The sequence below is a fragment of the Temnothorax americanus genome, unplaced genomic scaffold (genome assembly GCF_048541705.1).
Source record: "Temnothorax americanus isolate GAGA-0224 unplaced genomic scaffold, ASM4854170v1 Scaffold6, whole genome shotgun sequence".
NCBI classification, from domain to species: domain Eukaryota; kingdom Metazoa; phylum Arthropoda; class Insecta; order Hymenoptera; family Formicidae; genus Temnothorax; species Temnothorax americanus.
Genome location: NW_027509751.1, coordinates 5,596,451 through 5,617,577, shown reverse-complemented (window position 1 = coordinate 5,617,577; position 21,127 = coordinate 5,596,451). Strand labels below are relative to the sequence as shown.

The 21,127-nt window shown below is 39.6% G+C and overlaps 3 protein-coding genes across 8 annotated transcripts; 1 reads left to right on the top strand and 2 right to left on the bottom strand.

Moving 5' to 3' along the window:
- Positions 1 to 5,366: 5,366 nt before the first annotated feature.
- Bugz (Bub3 interacting GLEBS and Zinc finger domain protein) lies at positions 5,367 to 15,079 on the bottom strand. 2 transcript variants are annotated; one of them, XR_013259146.1, is made up of 7 exons: positions 14,898 to 15,079; positions 13,252 to 13,378; positions 12,768 to 13,171; positions 11,414 to 11,774; positions 10,807 to 11,278; positions 9,593 to 9,674; positions 5,367 to 5,867 (listed from the first exon to the last, which is right to left on the bottom strand). XR_013259146.1 is itself a non-coding variant. In XM_077420526.1 (6 exons), the coding sequence occupies exons 1-6, from the start codon at positions 14,936 to 14,938 to the stop codon at positions 5,752 to 5,754; spliced, it is 1,521 nt and encodes a 506-aa protein (XP_077276652.1). In that variant the 5' UTR covers positions 14,939 to 15,077; the 3' UTR covers positions 5,367 to 5,751. The 2 variants fall into 2 exon arrangements, 1 of the variants encoding a protein (XP_077276652.1); XM_077420526.1 differs by lacking the exon at positions 9,593 to 9,674 and having other exon boundaries at positions 14,898 to 15,077.
- A 357-nt stretch (positions 15,080 to 15,436) lies between these two features.
- LOC143905244 (E3 SUMO-protein ligase ZNF451) lies at positions 15,437 to 18,894 on the bottom strand. Of its 5 annotated transcripts, none has more exons than XM_077420538.1 (7): positions 18,597 to 18,894; positions 18,129 to 18,509; positions 17,522 to 17,714; positions 17,307 to 17,446; positions 17,069 to 17,231; positions 16,635 to 16,889; positions 15,437 to 16,464 (listed from the first exon to the last, which is right to left on the bottom strand). In XM_077420538.1, the coding sequence occupies exons 2-7, from the start codon at positions 18,218 to 18,220 to the stop codon at positions 16,327 to 16,329; spliced, it is 981 nt and encodes a 326-aa protein (XP_077276664.1). In that variant the 5' UTR covers positions 18,221 to 18,509; positions 18,597 to 18,894; the 3' UTR covers positions 15,437 to 16,326. The 5 variants fall into 5 exon arrangements, with proteins under 5 accessions (XP_077276664.1, XP_077276663.1, XP_077276665.1 ...); XM_077420537.1 differs by having other exon boundaries at positions 18,612 to 18,894; XM_077420539.1 differs by having other exon boundaries at positions 18,129 to 18,503; positions 18,612 to 18,894.
- Positions 18,815 to 21,030, top strand: LOC143905075 (uncharacterized). The gene is made up of 2 exons (XM_077420213.1): positions 18,815 to 18,863; positions 19,014 to 21,030. Exons 1-2 carry the CDS (start codon positions 18,815 to 18,817, stop codon positions 19,802 to 19,804), a joined length of 840 nt encoding a protein of 279 aa, XP_077276339.1. The 3' UTR covers positions 19,805 to 21,030.
- Positions 21,031 to 21,127: the final 97 nt, after the last annotated feature.

Genomic DNA, 21,127 nt, shown 5'->3' with positions numbered 1-21,127 from the left:
CAGATTTTTTTTCTCTTCGATCCTGACGCAATTTGAAAAGCCGAATTGAGCCATTGTCCGGAAAAAAACGTGTAAGCAAAAATATATTTGAATTTTATCACGTAAAAAATTGTATATATATAAATGAAGCTACACTGACAACTAATATAATAAGATAGATGTAAAAATATATTGATGCTGTAAAAAGATCAATAACTTCAAATTATACATTAAATCAAAAGGCGATAACATTAAATTTTTAAATAAAATAAAAGTTGATCAGAAATAAAAATCTACTCGTTTTCTGTTAAACACGATTTTCGCTTCTGTGATTTTCTTCCAGCCTCCTACTTCGAATTTCAAAACTGAAAATTGAAAATCTCAGAGGAGAGCTCGTTCGCGCTTTTCTTCCAGATCGGTATGCGATTCCGACCAGAGAAAATCGGGAGATTGCGACTCGGTTGCCTCGACTCTAGGACGGTAGGTCCAAACAATCGCCTGCCTTGAGGCAAGGGACCGATTAGGTCCAACAGCGATGAGATTGCTGTGATTGGTTGAAACAATATGTGGCTGTCGCCCGCAATTCTGGGATACGGATCCAGCGATAACATCGTGATCGGGAGAAAAAAAATCACACCGTTCTTCAATCCCCGACTTAGACAACGAGACACAAAAGCGTATAATATATTTAGATTATGCATAATTACAAAAATGTGACGCGTGCGCGAGAGATTCCATCAACTTTGTCACATAAGCGAGATCGGCCAAGTTGAGGAACTGCGATTGCGAGATCGCTACGGCGACATATCCCAGAACAGCAGACTATGCCCAAAACTTTCGAGCTTTCCACAGAACGTTTTCTTTATTTTATTCGGAACATGTCGATAATATGACACTCAATAAATAACAGAACTTCTACATCTTAAAATTTTGCTGTTAGATTGTCCTGCCGAATCGCCGGAGTGCGAGGCTTTGCGTGAAACGCGCTTCTCTCTTCACGAAGATAAAAAGGAAAAAAACAGAAAAAAAAACAAGAGCATCCCCGGGTTTGGTTCGCACAATTCTCAAAATCCTTAAAAAAAAAAAAAAATTACGCAATTTTATAATAAAATTTACAAATTCATAGAAACTCTTCTTTTCACATTCAATAATTATATATATCGTGTTTATATAATTATATAATATACACATATAAATATATGTAATATATAATTATATAAAAATAATATATTTACACATATTATTTTCCATCTTTTTCTATATTCTTAGGGAAAAAAATCGCGCAACCCAAACCCGGCTTGATTTTTGTGGATCGATTATGCAAAGACAGCTTTACGTAATACAACGGGTGTCATATCACGTAACTGCTACATAGTCTCTACGGATTGATCGTCCACTTTCGTTTCCAATTTTTCATTCTTTTGGAAAGCCTCGTCTCTCGAGTCAAAATATTTATCTAAACAGGCACTTGACAAAAAAAAAAAAAAAACGTGTTTGTCAATGGTCATATAAATCTTAATAATTTTACTTGTATCCTTGAGCAAGTCAACAATCCGGTGGCCCTCGGAATGGTCGCGAACGAGGCGCTGTTTTAAAGCGAGAGAGTAAAACGGTAGACACAGAGTGTTCGCGGGGGGAGATTCGGAAAGACAACCCCTGAAAAATAAAGGAATTATAATAACGATGCGTAGATCATGTTATGGTACGTACACGTGTTGTACAGCGCGCTTTCTCAATGTTGTTTCATTTTCTTTTCTATTATTTTTCTGTATTTTCTTTTTTTGTTTTTTTTTTGTTTTTCTTTTTTTTTTGGTCGAGGAGGCGTCGGTAGTACACTACCGGACGATGACGGTGGGCGAGAGTGGTCGAAAGAACGAGAACCAGCAGCAGGGTGCCTACTGAAGACAACAACACAGGAAGCAATCAGGGGTCTTCGTCACCGCGCCCACGTTTACAAACGATCACGGCGTGAACAATCTATATATGCACGGGCGATTCTTCCGTTATCGTTCGCTTAAATCTCGGCCCGATCGGATCGATTATTCGTCTGTGAGGACGATCAATCGATTGAACCTAGAACGAAAGTTGACCAAAAAGTTATAAGTTTGGTCGCGCAACGAACGGCACGCACATCGAATTTTGCTAAATTAATAATTGATTTACTTTCTCCCTTTCTCTAGAAGGGATCGACGACGAGCCGAACTGGGAAATTAATCGGCGTCGGTATAAAGCCGATCGATACGCAGTCGCTCTCGCCGAGTGTGACCCCCTCGATCCCAGTATACGATCTATTTTCTTCTTCTAGTTTGGTTCTAGTTCCGGAAAGAGACAAACGATGACTTAAGATTAAAATTAACTCGACATCGACACCGATAAATATTTCCACTGCGTTAAGACATTAAAAACGATATAATTATTTTCAACTAATTGTAAAAAGTTAGGACGATATCTCTTACAGCTTTGTAGGAACAGTGTCTTGTAGGTGGACTTAACGATACATAAGCAACGGGAATTTCGCGGAGAAACGGACACTCTGGTCAGCGTTATCAATAGACACCCTGAGTAGAAACTAATAAGAGCGTATAGTAGACAGAAGGTAAGAGATGTAAGGCGAACGCGAGAGAATAGATAAAAGAAGTTCGGGAGGTGCCAAGAGTCTTATAGACAGAGTGGGGAAAGTTCGCCAAGTTAAAGGACGAAAAGGAATTGAGCGTGATTCCGATCGTAGAGCAAGGTGCAATATCAAGTGCTATATTAGGGCTAAATATATGAAGACTACGCTATCGAACGAATCGCGAATTCGCGCTCGAAGGTCTATAGACGGAATGAAGTAGCGGATTTTCAGAATAACGACAAATAAATCACGAGTTAAAGTCCGCCCGCGAGATCGGGTACGCTTTACGATCGGCGATGAGAATCGGCGAGACGTGAAGGTAAAGGAAGAGTGAAGAAAACGGCGTGAGTCGAGTGTGGAGAGCTGGTGTTCGATTCCGTGAGCACCCTCCGTACTTACCACTCACTCATGCGTCGCCAACATTGTTCCTTTGGCAGAAAGGGAAAAAGGGAACTTTCTTGAGCCGAGTCAATCACCCTCGCAAGTCAATCTTGAAACTCTACTTTGACTTTTTTATACATATATAAATTACTTGTTATTCATTCTTCTAAACATCTTCATTTATCTTAAATCGCGAAATTAGCATATATTAGCGGGTGTCATCTTTCTCTCAAATTAAGACCTTATTAATAATTAATTAAAATTTTCATCCAGACAGCAATTTGGAAGTTCTGCAAATTAATTTTGTAAATTAATAAAATAAACTAAAAAAAATTAATTTTTTTGTTTAGTAGATTAATTTTATGGTCCTCGTCGCGAGAGTGCCTCGGCTCGAATTGAAGTAATAATAAAATAAAATTTGCGACAGACTAACCTGAGGGGACCGAATCTTCACACTGCGGCTAGCAAAGAGGTTTTAAACTGTACACCCGATCTCTCATTTGCGTTGATCTATGCTCTTGATTCTATAATATTTTGGTGAGAACTGGTCAAGTTAAACGTGTTATTATACCGAGACTCTCCGTCATCACTACTTCCTTTCGTGGTTACGAAAATCATCAGGAATTTAAGCTATTCTTCAGAAAATGAAGAAAAAACCACACTATTCTATCACGAAAAAATCGAAAACGCACCGTGTAAAATTGACCCAAAATAAAATAAAGATTTTTTTAAATAAAAAACAAAGTCATAAATAATTAGATTTGATAACTGACTCAAATTATAAACCAGGTTCTCAACTTACTCGCGAGTCTTTTAAAATATATATAGATATATTATCATGAATACCTATCTGTAACCCATATTATTCATGTTATTTTCCTTTTAAATTCTCAAAAGACTGAAATAAAATAAACCTTTCTCGAGTGTTTTCGCTGAAATAATTAAGTGAGTTCAAGTTTAGTTTCCTCTTTTTAGAAAAGAGACCGACAGTATTTTCGTGTCTTCGATCCCTCTGGAAATCCTTACATCGAGTTTACTCGAAGCAAGTCAAGAAACAAAAATTTCAAACGTCACGAAACGGAACTGTCTCGAGAATGCTCTCTCATCTCGAGTTCTACTTATTGTTAGTCAAGTGAATCATCATCCAGCTGCAGCGTGAAGCGCCACCTTATCCGCGATTGCGCCTTTCCAAAGAGAATACTGCAGGTGCATGGAGGCTGAGGGGAACAGCGCGTGATGGAAACGGTCTGAATGCGCGAAAAAGGAAAACTTCTTTAAGAGGGGAAGCGCGTAGCACTTTGTCGTTGTTAAAGGTATAATCATTTCCCGAGAAGAACTGCGATGTCAATTATCAATTTTACACGACATTACTGGATAAATGTGATTCAGTTGGATTTTTCAACAAATAGTTTGAAGACTTCAGACCAATAGTAACAATTAATTATTGCGTGTTATACGTAACAATGCGCAAAATAAAACAAGGAATTTCGAAGAAATATATCTGCTTTTAAAAAATTTTTTTAATTTTATTGTATTAAATTATATTAATTTCTCGTTCCAAGTTATTAAAATTTCATAACAATATACCAGTGCGCATTATTTATACAATTATGTTTAGGAAGCTTTATACAACTAAGAAAAATCAGATCTGGATTATCAAGAACTCAATGAACTACACATAAAGGCTCTTGTCATTGAAAATTTCAACAGCGTCACAATTACCTTGAACTCACGATTAGAGGATTCGTCACAGAAATAAAGTGGTAAAATCCGTAATTTGCAAAACCCATTTTAAAGGCTTATCTTAAATTGACCTCACAAATTGCGAGACCCAACTCTCGCACCAAATCCTCAGATTGACTCTTCTCGTACAAAAGGGATAATGTCTTTTGCGCGCCGCGTTGTCGTCATCGAGACGAGAATGAGAAACGCAATCTCGACGGACATACCACTAGTACTATACAATGGTTGTCCGATGCATAATAAAAGATTGCGAAATAAGTCGACAGACAGTTCGTGCTGGAGTTTTCGCGCAGGGCAAACGACGGTATTGTTACAGAGCGATTATTTTGACTTCAATCCGTAGAAAAGGCGATGAGACTTGCTCGAGTTTGTTAGCTCACCTGGCACACGACCAACGTAGCGTAAGTGCGCGCATACATACACACACAAATTCGCAGTCGATGAGGACGATTAACGTTTCGCGTCCGTGTTTTCCTTTTGTTTGGTTTTCATAAAGTAGGATAAGGTAGAAGAAAAACGAAAGAACTGACCGTTTCCAGCGCGCACCCGATTTCTTCGAAGGAATCCTCTCAGACATCGATGACATTATGTGAGTGCGTGTGTCTCTCTCTTTCTCTCTTTCTTTCTTTCTTCCTTCCATTCTCTCACATTCTCTCTCTCTCTCTCTCTCTCTCTCTCTCTCTCTCTCTCTCTCTCTCTCTCTCTCTCTCTCTCTCTCTCTCTCTCTCTCTCTCTCTCTCTCTCTTTTCCTCTCAGTGTTGTTTTGTTTCTCCGTCTCTCAGCAATATAATAAAAAAAAGAAAAAAAATCGTGAGAGAGAATTGACGGGGAACTCCCCGGGGAATCTACCATGCAGATTATTTCCTGCTTTCCTTCTCTCTCATTCTCATCTCTCTTTTCTCTCTCTCTCTCGTTTGTGTATGTGACTCTACGTGTCTCTTCCTCGGTCAGGTCCAGACCCCAGGAAAAAATTAGGGGCGGGCCCACAGCACGAAGTGCAGCGGCGGGGGGTTGGGCCCGTCCATAGGGGGCGATCATCTGAAGCGCGGATGCATCATCGGCGTCAGCATCGGCCCAGGAAAGCCCATCGGCGCAGCGGCGAAGGCCGGATGCATCGCGGCACCCGGTGGGAGGGCCCCTAGGTGCATGCCTGTAAAGCAACGCAGCGAAAGATTAGTACGACTCGCGATCGAATCTCGCGGGGGGGGGCAAAGAAAACAGTACGTTGCCCACGTGCGGCATACACGTGCTTTTCATTACTCGAGCTTCGACGCCGCCGAACGAGACGACGTCTTGTTCGCAGGATCCCGTAATAGGATCTTTTTCTCTTTCTCTCTCTCTCATTCTCTCTCTTTTAATTGGGGATCGGGATCCCCAGGTAATACTTACGTCGCGACTGTTCACGTTACAAGGTAATAATGGGTCCTGCGTATTGCGCAGTTTCAATTTTCTTATTGTATTTCTTTTCCGTTACTATGTCGTATACCGTGCTCGTTTTTGGAGAACTACGCGAGCTTCAGCGCAAAATAAGTCACATAATCGTCGTGGCACTTTAAATAAAATTTAAAAATTTTAACGGATTAGAGGGAATAAAATAATCTTCCGAAATAATCTGGTTTAAAAAATAAGAAAATGTGAAAAAAACTAAAAAAAAAAAAAAAGAATTTTTAAAGATAAAAATTGAAAAATGTTGGTAAAGATTAAATATCTTTAGGAGACCTATATATAATGTACTATAACTTAATTACTGAATTAAATTTTTCATATAAGATTTTATTCAACGCGTCTAAATTATGACTTTCTTAATCTGATCCTTGAATCATAATAAATTATTCAGATCCAAAGAATGCCACAACTCAGACCCATGTTCCACTGAAAAGAACGTCGCCTGACAGCCAAACGATTATTGCACCGAAAGAAATAAGTACGTATATCGGAACACAAGTCCGCGAGATATTAATTCAGTGATCGATCGGAGCGCGCTTTGCTCTCTCTCGTGCGATCGTCTCCGATTGCCGAGATGAGCGTTTTAACCGGCCGAGCGTGAGTTCGACCTGCAAGAGAAGCGCGCTTCTTCGCGCGACGCGAGTCTCTTCTCCAGGTAAAAGTCCGAAGGACTGTGCCACCCGGCCCGATTTGTTTCTCGACGGCTCACGTACTACGTTCTACCCAGCAATCTGATCAATACGAATCGCCAAACTAGATATGCGTATATACGATAGGTACATAACGTACGTAGAACTCAGCTCAGCATGCAGTGCGCCGCATACGCAATACAAGTCACAAACAAAACTGACAAGAAGGTGGTACCACACAGAGAAAAACCTCACACCATACAAGGAACGAGTCTCACTCGGGGGGGGGGGGAGGAAGACGCGCAACATCGGCACGACATTGCGAAATGTTCTTACGGAAGCCCGCTTACGGAAGATCGTTCAGCTGCCAGTCGACTTCTTCCAACAAGGACATCGCCGCCAAAAACGCGCTTAGTCACTCAGAAGTCCTCGAACTACGGCATTGCCTTTTTTTCTTCTAACAACAATCGAGCAATGTAAAATGATTGGTATAAAATTCTCGAAAGCATCATCCGGACGCGAGAAAAATCAGCATCAAATTTCTTCTACTCGCACTCTTCTAGCTTTTTCTTTTATATGTTTTCAGCGATACTCGGCAATACTCGATGAGTATCCGCGTGGCGTAATAAAGAGAAAAATCATGTTGATCGGACGGACCCTCGAATTGAACGCAAGAGAGATATACTAGGTAACGTGAAGTCGTTTACTTACTGTTGCTCAGCTCAATTTATCTAAAATCTTTCATTGTGTAACACAAAAGCTAGGCTATGGTGTGAGGGAGATACATTACGTTCGTTCTCGTTGCTAGTTTCTTACTTTCCATGAGAGAAAAAATAAAATAAAATAAAATAAAATGCACCGGCGAGCACGGTGAGAACACAATTCGATCCTTTCCCTCTTCACGATATCTTGTTTTGTGCTATTCCATTTATATTTAACAATTTATATTTTATAATGCATCCCAGATCTCTCAAGTCACTTCTCACTCAGGAATTCTTCGAACAATTTTAAAATCGATTTCTTTTTAAGTAAAGATATCCTCGCTCTTCGCAAGTTTGTACTTTGAACACAGCAAGTTTTGAATGTCAACAGATATCTGGATAATTTTCAAATTGCAAATCTGTTGAAGGAAAAGAAAGTCTGTTTGAAATTAAAGGACAAAGTTTTTGACGCTTGTTTAAATCTCACAACTTCGGAGTTCTACTATTTAAATCGCAGAAGCTCAGCTTCGCAATCTTACTTATTCATAATTCAATAAAAATTATTAATTCCTTCATATTTTCGTTGGAAAAGTGATTATTAAATTAGTCAAAGAATCCATGGATAGTGATTCGATAGATCCGCGATATTTTGTGCAGTCCCAAATATTGAAATCGTCGAAGTTATAGCGACTTCAGTTGATGACCGATTTATCAGATCATGATCATCAATCGAATGCGAAGAAGGAAGGGACAGATCGCGAGAGAAAAATAATTATCGTTTGTAATTATCATTTGTTTCTTATCACTTTGGAACGACAACTTCGAACGACTGTCAGTACCGTGCCCAAGGAAGCAGTTTCTCCACTACTGTATCACAACACCAGGATTCCAAGCTATATATAATATATAAGTAATACTGAAGAGACAAGATGGTAACACGGCTGCTGGCGAGGTAAATAATGGCATATGTGAGTCGTAAGAAGAGTAACATAGTTAAATCGAGAGAGTGTGAATAAAGAAGCTGAGAAACGGAACGGAAAAGAAACAAAGAAATCTCATACATGAAAGAGATGTATAAAAGTTGTAACGGCCGAGCGGCCGGAAAGTCTCTCTTTGTCTTTCGCATAATAAACTGTACCATCGAGTGTCACGATGTAAAGGTAATATTAATTTAGAAATGTGATCGGATAGATGCATCAGTGAACAATCGATGGAGAAAAAATCCATTGAATCATTTAATATCTTTGAAAAGTAAATGTACTAAGTAATTCATCATATAAAATTACTTCTTACGATAAAAAATTTTGAAGATTAATTTAATTAAATAATTATCGAAATTTTTTCTCTATATCGAGTAGTAATCAAACAATAACAAAGAAATGATAAAATAATTGTTGTAATTTGTGTGTAACGATTATGGATTTAATAATAATATCGTGGAATCTTAGCGAATAAAAAGTGCAGTAATTTTCTTTAATAGTTCATATCAATCATATCGATGCAGTTAAAACTGATGGTTATTGTTCTGTCTCATTTATTTCTACTATTTATTAGTCTGCATGTGCATTAATCATACATAATAACTTCAATATTTAATCGGATTCATGTTTTGATCAATCTGATATGGGAGCGATCATTCAGCGATACAGCTACTCTCTATATATTTTCCAATACCGACTCTCGTTACTTTAATCTGCGGTAGGCATTCTCAAATCGGAAAAATCAAATTGTTCAACAAGTGTTCAAATGTGTTGCAAATCCGTTGAAGAAACTAGAGTTAAGATGGAAGAAGGAACGTGTCGTTGGCCGCTCGACCCACCTGCCCAGTGATAAAATATTACGAATATACAGAAATATATACACGGTGGCTCGCGAAAGCTACTCGAAACAGTTTCGTACACCGTCCTTCTGAGTTTTCGGGAGTCACTATATATATATATCACGTATATACGCATACATGTAGGTGTATTAATGACAATGATGACAAGATTAATCAACAATATATAAGAATAATAAATATAACAAGATATATATATATAGATATATATATGTATATAGATATAGGCCATGTCACCGCATGCTAATTGCTAAGGACCAACCTTGTAGCGCTTGTATTGTAAAACACGGTTTTAGTAACCAGACTGGGTTCGTTCGACACTCATCGAGGAGTGACCGGGCGCCCTGCAAACGCACCGTTAAAACGTATAAACGAACAAGGACTACAAGACGCTGTGTCGTCGAGATTCTGTGGCGTATCATTCGGTCGAGAAATCTTGATCTCTATAGTTTCTGTGAATAGTCACGATATTTTTCCCGCCTCGGTTTTCTTTCTCTTTGCCGTTTCGAGTCAGTGGTATATACGCAATTTCGCGCACGTCGTCAATTTTTCTGACCCCTTCCCCCTAAATGTCAAGTCTGTTTCTTGTTTATTTGTCTCAATGCTTTCGTTGTCTCTCTTTAAGTAAGTTTTCTTTTTCAAAGAATAGAAGTGGCTGTTGTCATGAATAACTAGTGCAGTGCAACGTGTAACCGAATTAAACTAAGGCAAAGTATTGTTTGGTTAATATTCCGACATTTTCTCTTCCTCATTCGTAGACAGAAAAATTATCTCCCGGCCATCGACCGAGTAAGACTGGGAGATGATACATTCAGGGTTGTGTTCACGAAGTATAAGAATAAAATACATCGCATTTTCGATGGCATCTGAAGTCAATGAATTAAAATTGCTCAATAAGAAGCTACTCAATCACTGCCTTAAAAGAATCTGCTTAATTCAACGTATCGCGCGAGACATTGAAAAATTTAAATACCCAATAATTAATTACTGAATTGTCGTTAAATATAGACGCTCCATCGAAAACGCTTTTTTCTACATTAATACAACGTAGCAAATCGATTGTTAGATTATGGGTCTGCAATATACTTAAAGCAAAAAAAGTTTAAGAAGACATTCCTAGGGAGATCGTTTTCGAAACGGGGCAAAAGACTTTCAGTTCAATATAGGTATTTTATCTAAAGTTTTACGCGTGATAAAAAAAAAAAGAAAACCTAATCGCGATACGATTTATTCTTGTGCGCCAATTAAAGTTATTGTCTTCAACAGCCGGTAAGGGGGGAGGAGCGGGGCAAGGATAATTGGAAAGAAATCGTCAAAAAAGTACCAAGAGGGAAATTTCCAAATTTCAACGACAAGAAGGGACAAAAAAGACAGCAGGGCAGATCTGTTCGTCAAGTACGTAGAAGTGAGGTAGGGGTGCGGGGTAAAGAGGGTGGCGGGTAGTTTTTCGTAAAGCTCAAACCCGCAGACACTTACCTGGCGGCAGGCCCATGGGGGGCGGTCGCATCATGTTACCTCCATGAATGAGAGCAGGCGCGGCTAGGGTCATGGTTGGCCGCATTAGGGGAGCCATCAACGCAACCGAGCTAACTGGCATTGCTGCGGCTGAGGCCGGTACCATGACCGTCTGCGGCGGCCGTTGGAACCTCTGTTGCTGTTGCTGCAGTGCGTTCAATGCCGCCGCCTGCTGCTGTCGCTGCTGCTGATCCGCCTGAAACGCGGCCGCGGCCACATTAGCAGCCGCTTGCTGCTGTTGCTGCGCCTGCTGCTGTTGTTGCTGCTGCTGCTGCACTGCTTGCTGCTGCTGCTGCGCTTGTTGCAGGGCGGCGACCTGCTGTTGCTGGCTCACCGCCGCCGCCACCGCCGCTGCTGCTTCCGCTTGTGTCGATCGTCCAGATTCATCGGTTTGTCGACGTTGATACTTTGGCAGTCTTGCCCTAATTTCCTCCTAAAAGACAAATTCTTTGTTTAAAATATATTTTATTTTAGCGGTTTCCATTGTTTAAAAGGACTATTTTCAGGATACCAAATATTTCTACTTATTTTTTAAATTTTTATGTAAAAAATAAAAATTAAAACTTACTAGACTGAGATCTTCTGGAGGATGAATGATCTTACTGGCGGCCCCGGTGGTCGCGATAAGATTTACTTTCTGATCGCCGCTGACGAGACTATTGCCGGTGTTAACGACAGCGGATTCGCCAGCGCTACTGTACGCGGGGAATGTCGGCTTTACTGGGCCTATGGAACCGCCACTGGCCACCGATGTGATCGGCTTGAAATCTGTGCCAAGAGGTGTAGATCCGGTAACCGACGCCGCTGTCGATGACGCCACTGTCGAGACTGCAGCAGCGGCGCTCGGGAATAGCGGACGTGGCGGTAATGATGCGCCTGAAACTGGCGGCTGCATCCCGGAAGGCATGCCCGACATGCCGGGCATCATGCTAGAAAAGAAAAAAGTAAGTTTTGTAAAAAAGTTCAATTACAATTCGTTATTTGCATTCTTTAAAACGAACATTTGTGTTAAGATCTATTAATCGTTTATGGAAAAATACGAAAAAAAAAAAAGATAAAGGTTACTTAACATGAAGAATGTTTACTGGACTACAGCCATTGGCAAAATTATTAAGCACCCTTTTTCTTCTGAATATCTTGGAACTGAATGAGCGTAAATCTTTTTGTTGTTTTCATCCTATTGGCCTTGTGAATGATTCAAATAATTGAAGTACAAAGTCCATTATCTTTGTTAGGGGAATAGCAATATTATTCAGAAAACGGTTCACTCCGTATTTCAGACGCGATTATTTCCATTTCACAAGCAATTGCTATTAGACTTTTTGTCTGTTCACTGCCTACAGACAAAAAAGTCTAGCAAATGCTTGTAAAATGGAAATAATCGCGTCCGTATTAATCAAAATCCGTATTAATCAAAATCGAAATAAGATAAATAAGATAACGGACTTTGTACCTCAGCTGTTTGAACCATTCATAAGATCAATAAGAATAAAAACAACATGTAAACATAAAACTCATTAATTTCAAGATATTCAGAAGAAACAAAGGTGCCTAATAATTTTGTCTATGGCTGTAATTAGCCCTCATAAAGAAAGATAAAAGATTATTGTTATATATTATTGCTGAAATATGAAGACAAAGAGCATTTAAAAATCTATAAAACATTATTATTTGTACTTGATTCTATCAGATTCTAGATAAACTATAATACTGAGTAGTTGAAAATCCAGTCAAAAAAAAATAAAAATTTAAAAAGTGAAATTAATACGAATACACACACTTGAGGTATAATAGTATCTCAACATCTCGAGTACTCGCAAATTGTCGCGTTGCGTAAAAGAGTCACGATCGGTCTCGCTCCGCGTGTACTTGGCGCGAGACACTACCGTGTCTCTTGATATAGTTAATCAAAAAATACATACCCTGAATGCCCCATGAATGGAGGTCCTACGTGGCCCATCGGCATCATGGGATGCATGGGAGGCATACCAGGATGTGGCGGCATACCATGATGTGGCGCCATACCTGGGTGGGGTGCCATACCAGGTAGCGGCGGCATACCTGGCTGCGGTGGCATCCCTGGTAGACCGCCTCCCATACCAGACATCGCACCTGGCGCAGAACCTAACAAACCCTCGGGTTTCGCCTTTTTCTGTACCGGTTCATCCTCACCGGACGATGGTGAGCCAGGTCTCCCACCGTTTCGCTGTCTCTCGTGCTCCTTTGCGTCATTCGGTGGTATGCCCTCCATCCCATAAATCTCTATCTCGATATTGCTACGATTTGGCAATGAATTCGGTACCTTGTCTATCGCCTCCTTGTGTACCTGTGAAGACGGGACATGCGTTAATCTTGAAATATTAAGCAGATAAAACATAAACATAATAAGCATGCAATTTTGTTTACCTGCATACAATGTATGCTAAGCCCTGGTCCAGTGTATAGCTTCTTGTGACAGATATGACATTTGAAGTGCTTTGCCTTCTGATGTTGAATAAGGATCTTCTCGTCCTCGAATTCACGGTTGCAATACCTTTTGAAGTATGGCGTTAAGAAAATTTACAGAATGAGATTTAAATAATAGCTAGTTTTTATGTATCAGTCAAGTATCTTAGGTAAGTAACGTCACAAATAATAAACCTAGAAAAATTCATAACTTACAAGAAAATAAAAATAAAATAAAACATAAAAAAATAAAGAATTGTCCCTTAAAATTAGGCTTCTTCAAAAAATTATCTTTCATTTTTAAAATAAGTTTTGCTTAACAAAGTTTTAACTCTAAATTCAGAAAAATATGTATTGTTTAAATTTAAGCCAATCTTGTAAACAATTACAGAAAAAATATTTCCTTCAAGTTTTTATAATTCAAACAGCTAAATAAATAAATAACTTGAAAGATGACTCATAATATGACAAAACAAATTCCAAATGTATCTCAACTTATCCACATGGAAGCTTTTCATTCAATTTATAGATTGAACACTGCTCAAAGCAAGTCGCTACAAAGCTACATATCCTTCCGACTTCTAACTGCTTGTCACAAAGACATTCATAGATTATTCATGATTTTACAAAAATTCCATTGATTCTCCCCAGTAAATTCTTTACGGAAAGCTTAAATTTAATTTAAAGATCTCTCAATGTTTTGGACTTTTTTTACGAGTCACTGAAAGAATCATCTATATTTTCAATTAGCCCACATGAAAACTGTGATAAATAACCTGCTGAAAAAACTTAAGCAGAAAACCTAAGCAGGAGAACCATCCAAATCTAAGGATCTGTTTTCTATTGCTCAACTGGCTGCACTAGTTCAGAGTTTATTCTTTTTCCTTCCAATGTGGAATAAAAAAGATCAACTCTGAAATATATATATATATATATATATATATATATATATATATATATATATATATATAGCGCAGTCCATTCAGCAATAGAGAACAGACGACTCTGATACAAAGGATCTGTTTTCTATTACTGAATGGGCTGCACTAGTTCAAAGTTGATCTTTCTTACTCCACATTGGAAGGAGAAAGATAAACTCTGCATTAGCGCAGCCAGTTCAGCAATAGCAAACGGACTCAATGATTATTCCTAATTTCGTGGGGACAGGAAACATTGATCCGTCCCTCGACTCAGCCGCTTCCGCGAGTTCCGCGTGGAAGCCCTTCGTACGCGTTACATCATCGGTGTAACGTGCCGCGTGAACGCGAGGACGGTGGAAACAGCTGCGCTCTCTCACGTCCACATACACAGAGATGTCGCGTGTCGCGAGAAAATCGCGTATCGATTTCCCCGCCTTCCGCGGACGCCGCGCTCGCCACACCGATGCGGGTCTCCATGAGCTTCGTCCTGGGGCGTGAGGGGCAGATCGTCACCTGCCGCATAAATCACGTGGCGATCGCGATCGTTTCTCGCCGCGCGATCGCGCAGCTAACGTCGCGGTCCAAAAATACGGTTACGTAAAGGCGACCGCTGCAGGTCGTCGTCATCATCGTCGTCGTCGTCGTCGTCGTCGCCGCCGTTTTCCTGGGAGGAAACAAAAAGGATACCAGCACCAGGGTCTCGACTGCTTCTTCTTCTTGCGGCCCATCTTCCCGCCGGATTACTTGTCGCTACTTCGGTGACCCTGCTCCGCAAAACGATCCTCGACGTGCCAAGTATATACGCGGCGCAAGAGGACGTCGGCAATCGTAACACGTAACACTACACAGCTAACACAGTACACACGCACACACGCACTCACGCGAAAACCGATAATGCAAAATGGCCGCCGTAGCACGCCGTAGTACGTCTTTTCCGTGGCGCCCGACGCCGGAAGTCGCCAACGTGGCGCGCCTCAAGATTCTAAGGCCTAGGGGAATTTGGTGAATTGCCTGATGTACAAGTTTCCCTAGAGATGGCGGGAATTTTAGAAATTACAAATTAGGGCTGATATTACAGTCTCCGATTAAACTCACTCTTCGTCGATGCAGAGTGAGTTTAATCGGAGGATCGCGTTAATCGGAGACTGTGATATCGGCCTTTTAGTCGGATCACGCAACGGGAATCGAAAGCGAAACTACTCTCAATTTATGGATCTATACGTATATGTATATATATATATATATTTGTACATAAAAATTTGATATACAAATTGCGTGAAAAGGACGAGGAAAACAGCAAATAAAACGTGTTCACGCATTAAACATGCACACCGTAATAAAGAAATAAAAAAATATAACCAATCATGCTCAGAAGAGATCTTTCATCAAACGCAGTATATAAATATATATATATAGATAATGTATCTATAATGCACAGGGTGTCTGGTAATTACCGTGTCACCTGCTACCTTTCGTGGGTAGATAGGGTGCGTTAAACTGAATAAAAAAGTCTTTTATCGTTTTGTAAGTTTTCTCAATTAAAGATCCACACATCAGTGTGCGTCAATGCGATTCGACGAGAAAAAACAGCCCAGTTTTTTGCTACGCGCGCGATGAGGCATTGGGAGGCCTCTGTGAACGACACGAGCGACACGTGTGACACTGAAAGATGTCCACGAAGTGACACGGTACTTATTAGACACTTTGTATATGTGGTCTATGTATATATATTTAGTATAATATACATAAACACACATCTACACAATTATTCAAGAATTAATTAGCAAATTGTCGTAATTACTCTCTTCCTACTATAAAATTTTGTCCAGTACTTCACATTCATAATTAGTCAATAACATTCAGTTATTACAATTGTAATTTTTGAACGCAATCCGTGCCATAAAAAACAAAAAATATATACAACTGCCATTCTACAATGTCACATCTCCTTAACGTGTATAATATGCATATATAATAACAATTGTAAAGAGAAAGCTCGAAATCAGATTTGACAACTATCACGATTGCAGCAGTAGTTTGTAAATCTCTCGTATAACAAAGTTCCCTCGAGGCAGAGATAGAGATAATCTTTTGTGATCGGAAAGAAAAACCTCCGTTAGCTGGCAATCCTTTGCTCCAACGGGACGTCGCTTTCGGAATCACTGGACTCGATGGTACTCACAGGATCATCCAAGGATATGGACCTTTCTCTCTTTATCTCTATCTTAATTTCTGTCTTCGGCATTTTGTCCGGCTAAATTTACATTTTATCATGTTAACTTAAATCTTGTTGCATTCATATATTAAGTTGTGTAAGTTCGTGTTTATTTAATATTGTATTATTTCAAGTCATAACTTGCTCTGCATACAGATATTTTATATATATAAAAGCAAAAGAATTAAGAGTGTGAAACTATGGTTTACCTTTGTCCTCTCCTTAATCGTCCTCTTAAATAGATTAAATCGCGGTATATATTTCTCAGCCGTTGATTCCACTCTCCTAATGTCGAAGTCCTGATCAATTTTGGTCACTGTCTGCATTCTCTGTTGCTCGGAAGTTACGTATAAATCATCCGGCTGATGGTAATTGTTGTGAACGTTGTAAGCCTTCTTGTTGCAAAACAAGGCTGCGCACACCGTACACTTGATCAAATCCTCCGGCATAGACTCCCTTTCTTTCTGCGAAACAATGCATTGTAGAAAGATACCTGAGTTTTCAAACGCATAGAGTTGTCAGAATCACTCGGTCACACTCTTTAATTAATGGTATTTTATAATCATTTATTTTCACTTACATTTAAAACAAATGGCAACTTTTAAAATATATCTCTATATTGTAATATATTTATCTTTCTTACTTCCGTGTGCATCTTCTCTAGGTGCTGTTGCAAGTTGAACTTTACAACGTACTCGACGCCGCACAAATGACAATAATATACGCTCAACGCGTCGTTCATAGAGTTCAATTTGATCTTGTTGCTGGGCGGAGGAGTGGCTATCGGTTGGAACATGTATACCATTCTGAAAAACAGTACAGGCAGTCAGATAATAATTTCAGAAATATGCATTCTCAAAGATGGATCGATAAAACGCTACCTTTTATGAAAGGAACGATGATGGTAATTCAGTGCCTTCTCGTTGTAGAATATCACGTTGCACTCCTCGCATTTTCTATGTAGATCTTTATTCTCGCTTTCAGTCGCGTCATGCGACATCTGATGATTATCCCTGTGATTCTGAACAAGATTATCGCGAAATTATTACAGAAGCAGGAGACAAAAAGACAAAAAAAAGTGCTGTAAAGTGTTTACCTTTAAAGGAAACTGCATTCCACAATAGGAACAATAGAACTTTGTCGACGAATTGGAGTGTACCTTAAACCTGTGCCTTATCGTTGCCGGTATTGAATCAAACGACTTATTACATATGTCGCACTGAGTGTCTACCTTGGTTCTGCTTCTCATCGGCAGCCCACGCATGTCTATCTCCTTATTTGCATGTTTCCTGTGTCAGACATGACAAAAGATGAAAAACTTACTTAAAATACAGATAATGACTAATAAATTTGCACATAGAAAATAGTTCAAAATAATGAAAGGCACAGGGAGCCAAATAGTCTAAATTTGCTCCTGCAACAAATTGAGTAATAAAAGAATAAATTTTGATTCTAAGGCCAAATTTCCCATCTCCAAGAAATCTACTACCTCATACCAACATAACAACAACTCGTATGTATGCGCACGAGTGTCCAATGTTTTGGACGATTTGAATCATCCTCTCGGATCGCTCTTCGTCCACGCACGTGGAAAATATCGCCGACAACGACAACGTTGCGGAATCACGATTATTGACCGACTCCGACTGACTGTGAATCTCATGAACCTCTCGATTTGGTTATGACTTGACGAAGAGGCGTACCTAAAGTGTTCCTGCAATGCCTCCTTGGAGTCGAGCTTCGAGTCGCACAGAACGCAATTGTGCTGGCCCCGCATACTCCTCCGGGTACTCATTTGGCGCTCGGGGTACGCGAGAACGGGGAAGGGCGGGCAACGGGCGAGATCCACACGCGGAGCTAGAGCTGGAGTCAGCTGGAGCCTGCACTGGAGCCACTGATCGGAGCGTCAAGATCGCGCGCGGTATTCGCCGAGATTCGAAGCGAAATTACCGCGAACTGTCACGATCGGCCGATCGAACGTTCGCCAACGTCCGCCGTCGCCGCTTCGTCCACTCGTCGTTGGCGAGACACCTGTGACCCCGCGAGCGTGAGAAAGGGGAATCGTGTGGGAGTCGATTCTGTATCTTGGGACGAGGTGAAAATTACAAAAGTGAGGAAATTTACTAGAGAATCTACAATTTCATTTGTCGAAATCTAGTAAATCTGTTCACTTTTGTAATTTTCACCTCGTTTCAAAATACAGAATCGACCCCGTGATCGGGGGACGAACACGATAAAAATCAATTTTCAGCCATTTTAATTGCGTCGAAAGGACGCGCCATCTAACCGACACGCGGCGCACAAATGAACCGGGCCGCGGGGACGTGTGGGAAATTGACTCTCGTCTGATCCCAGGACGGATCCACAATCACAATCCGTTGTAGACGTGATGGAGGTAAATGGTAGACCACACAGAATTAATGGTTGGAAAAGAACAGGTTTATTATATACGTTAAGGGGATCCTAAAGACACTAATGACAATAGTTGTAAGTGATTTTGTTACATACGTAATTTTATGAAGTGTAGTACGTAAGAACCTAATGAGAGCATATATATAAAATAATATGAAAAAACTATCCTATACTAGATTATTCAAGCAACAGGACCTATGAAGATGAACTAGATCCACGAAACGGTGCAATTCCAGGATGTTCGTCGACATCAGACAGTAATTTGACAACAGTAGACTGCCTGTCACAAGAAGATTCGTCAAGCAAATTGAATACCGCGGCTCCAAGTAGGGTTAAGAGCGCTGTTCCTGCAAAAAGACGTAAAGTGAGCAGATCAAATGAAGCTATCACTTTAAGATACGCGGACAAATTAAAAGAAAATTATGAAGAAATTCAAAGCAAGATTATGACAGAGAATCGATGTTTCATTGAACGGTTAATGAAATCTGAACAAAAGTTAGAAAAAGAAATAATTAACGATATGCTGGAAGGCCAAAAGAGTATATTGAAAGAAACAACTGATCAATTAATAACTGGCTTGCAAAATATTTTTGCTCTTAAAGTCCTGCTTCAGCAGTCGACATTTTCAGTTCCTACAGTGAACCCAATCGCTCAAAGTCTTTTTGTAATCTCTCCAGTTCATTATTCTTCTCAATTTTCACCATCTAATCTTGATTTGCAAGCTTTTCGTTCTTCTACAAGTTCTTTTCCTAAAGTATTATTAAATTTAAAAAGTCCCGCTCCGGAGAAAGCCACAGTTGCAAGTGTCCAACAAAGTATTACCGTAAAGAAATATTCACAAGCTGAAAAGTCTAGTCCCGCTCAATCATTACTCAACGTAACGTTGCAAGACTCGCAGAATTTAAAATGTTTGGGTACTCAGGATTCATTACAATTTCAAGATACTCAGAACTCTGATAAAATTTAAAAATTGTTTAGTGTCATCAAACTTTATTTGCACTTTAATTTTTTTAAAATTTATTTGTATCGTAAACGAAGTGCAATTATTAACCCTAATCCCTCCAACCATGCACGTTTGTGTCCCACGTGTTTCTAACGTCGTTTGTTCCGATCGTTTGTTCCGGAAAACCAACAGCCGTGGGATAATTCCTCCTACCCCTAAAAAAGTTGCCATAATAGGGAAAATCAGGTTCAGAGCTCTAGCTCATTTACTCTCGAAACGGCAAACAGTCAAAATCTTGTTGATTAAATGGCGGAAAAAACGTTGGAGGGATTAGGGTTAATTCAACTTAAATATTACATTAAATATTAATTTTTAATGTGCAATGAACACATATGATATATTTGGTATTTAGGCATTTGATTAAAAGGCTAAAAGCTAAAAAAAGATGAAAGTTAAAATTTTGTTCAAATTTTTAACATTTTTTGATTACTCAAAACAAATATATAAACAATTAAAACAATTACCTTGAATTAATCGTCGTGTCGCGTAATAAAGAGTCACACGGTCGGTCTCGCTCCGCGCGTACTACCGTGTCTCTCGATCGATCGAGATAGGTTAACTGATCAGATGAACTGACTGACAGCGCTCTAAACGAACGCACTGTCTGCACTGCACTGCACTGCGATACTAACGCCGCTAGCCGCCAGTGTCGAAAAAGTGAAAGTAACGTTTCTGATTATGACGTCATCATATAAAACGTCGGCGTTAGAAGTAGAAGAAGAAGAAGTATCTTAATAAAAAATTTTCACATTTGGACTTTGCGTCGCAATATCTCCGTTCGTAGGGCACGGAGCGGAATATTATAAGAGAAACCCCCCCCCTAATTGGACCCCAAGCTATCGATCAAGCCTACATAGAACTTGATCCGTTCACTCGTTATCGAGATCTCAACATCTCGAGTACTCGCAACCCGTCGCGTCGCGTAAAAGAGTCACGGTCGGTCTCGCTCCGCGTGTACTTGGCGCGAGACACTACCGTGTCTCTTGATATTAAGTTGTACTGACTATACTCTGTGATTATTATAATAAGTTGTATTGATTGTACTCTGTGATTATTATAATAAGTTGTACTGATTGTACTCTGTGATTATTATAATAAGTTGTACTGATTGTACTCTGTGATTTTTATAATAAGTTGTGCTGATTGTACCTGAATGATTACTATAATAAAAATATAATTATAAAATATAATTATTAAAATTAATTTTTTTTAACTATTTTCCAATCGGGGATGGTTTTATGAAAGTTTGCACAAGGGCGGCTCATTCCCACACGACGGCTCTAAATA

What these genes read in the sequence shown, in the direction of transcription:
- Bugz (XM_077420526.1), bottom strand. Translation starts at nt 14,938, where the DNA reads ATGGGCCGCAAGAAGAAGAAGCAGTCGAGACCCTGGTGCTG. An exon ending in TTAGCATACATTGTATGCAG is followed by an intron (nt 13,172 to 13,251) that starts GTAAACAAAATT and finishes CCGTCTTCACAG; the next exon opens with GTACACAAGGAGGCGATAGA. An exon ending in CCCCATGGGCCTGCCGCCAG is followed by an intron (nt 5,868 to 10,806) that starts GTAAGTGTCTGC and finishes GTTGCTTTACAG; the next exon opens with GCATGCACCTAGGGGCCCTC.
- LOC143905075 (XM_077420213.1), top strand. Translation starts at nt 18,815, where the DNA reads ATGGAGGTAAATGGTAGACCACACAGAATTAATGGTTGGAAAAGAACA. An exon ending in TAATGGTTGGAAAAGAACAG is followed by an intron (nt 18,864 to 19,013) that starts GTTTATTATATA and finishes ATCCTATACTAG; the next exon opens with ATTATTCAAGCAACAGGACC.
- LOC143905244 (XM_077420538.1), bottom strand. Translation starts at nt 18,220, where the DNA reads ATGAGTACCCGGAGGAGTATGCGGGGCCAGCACAATTGCGTTCTGTGC. An exon ending in GCATTGCAGGAACACTTTAG is followed by an intron (nt 17,715 to 18,128) that starts GTACGCCTCTTC and finishes TGTCTGACACAG; the next exon opens with GAAACATGCAAATAAGGAGA. An exon ending in GAATGCAGTTTCCTTTAAAG is followed by an intron (nt 17,447 to 17,521) that starts GTAAACACTTTA and finishes AATCTTGTTCAG; the next exon opens with AATCACAGGGATAATCATCA.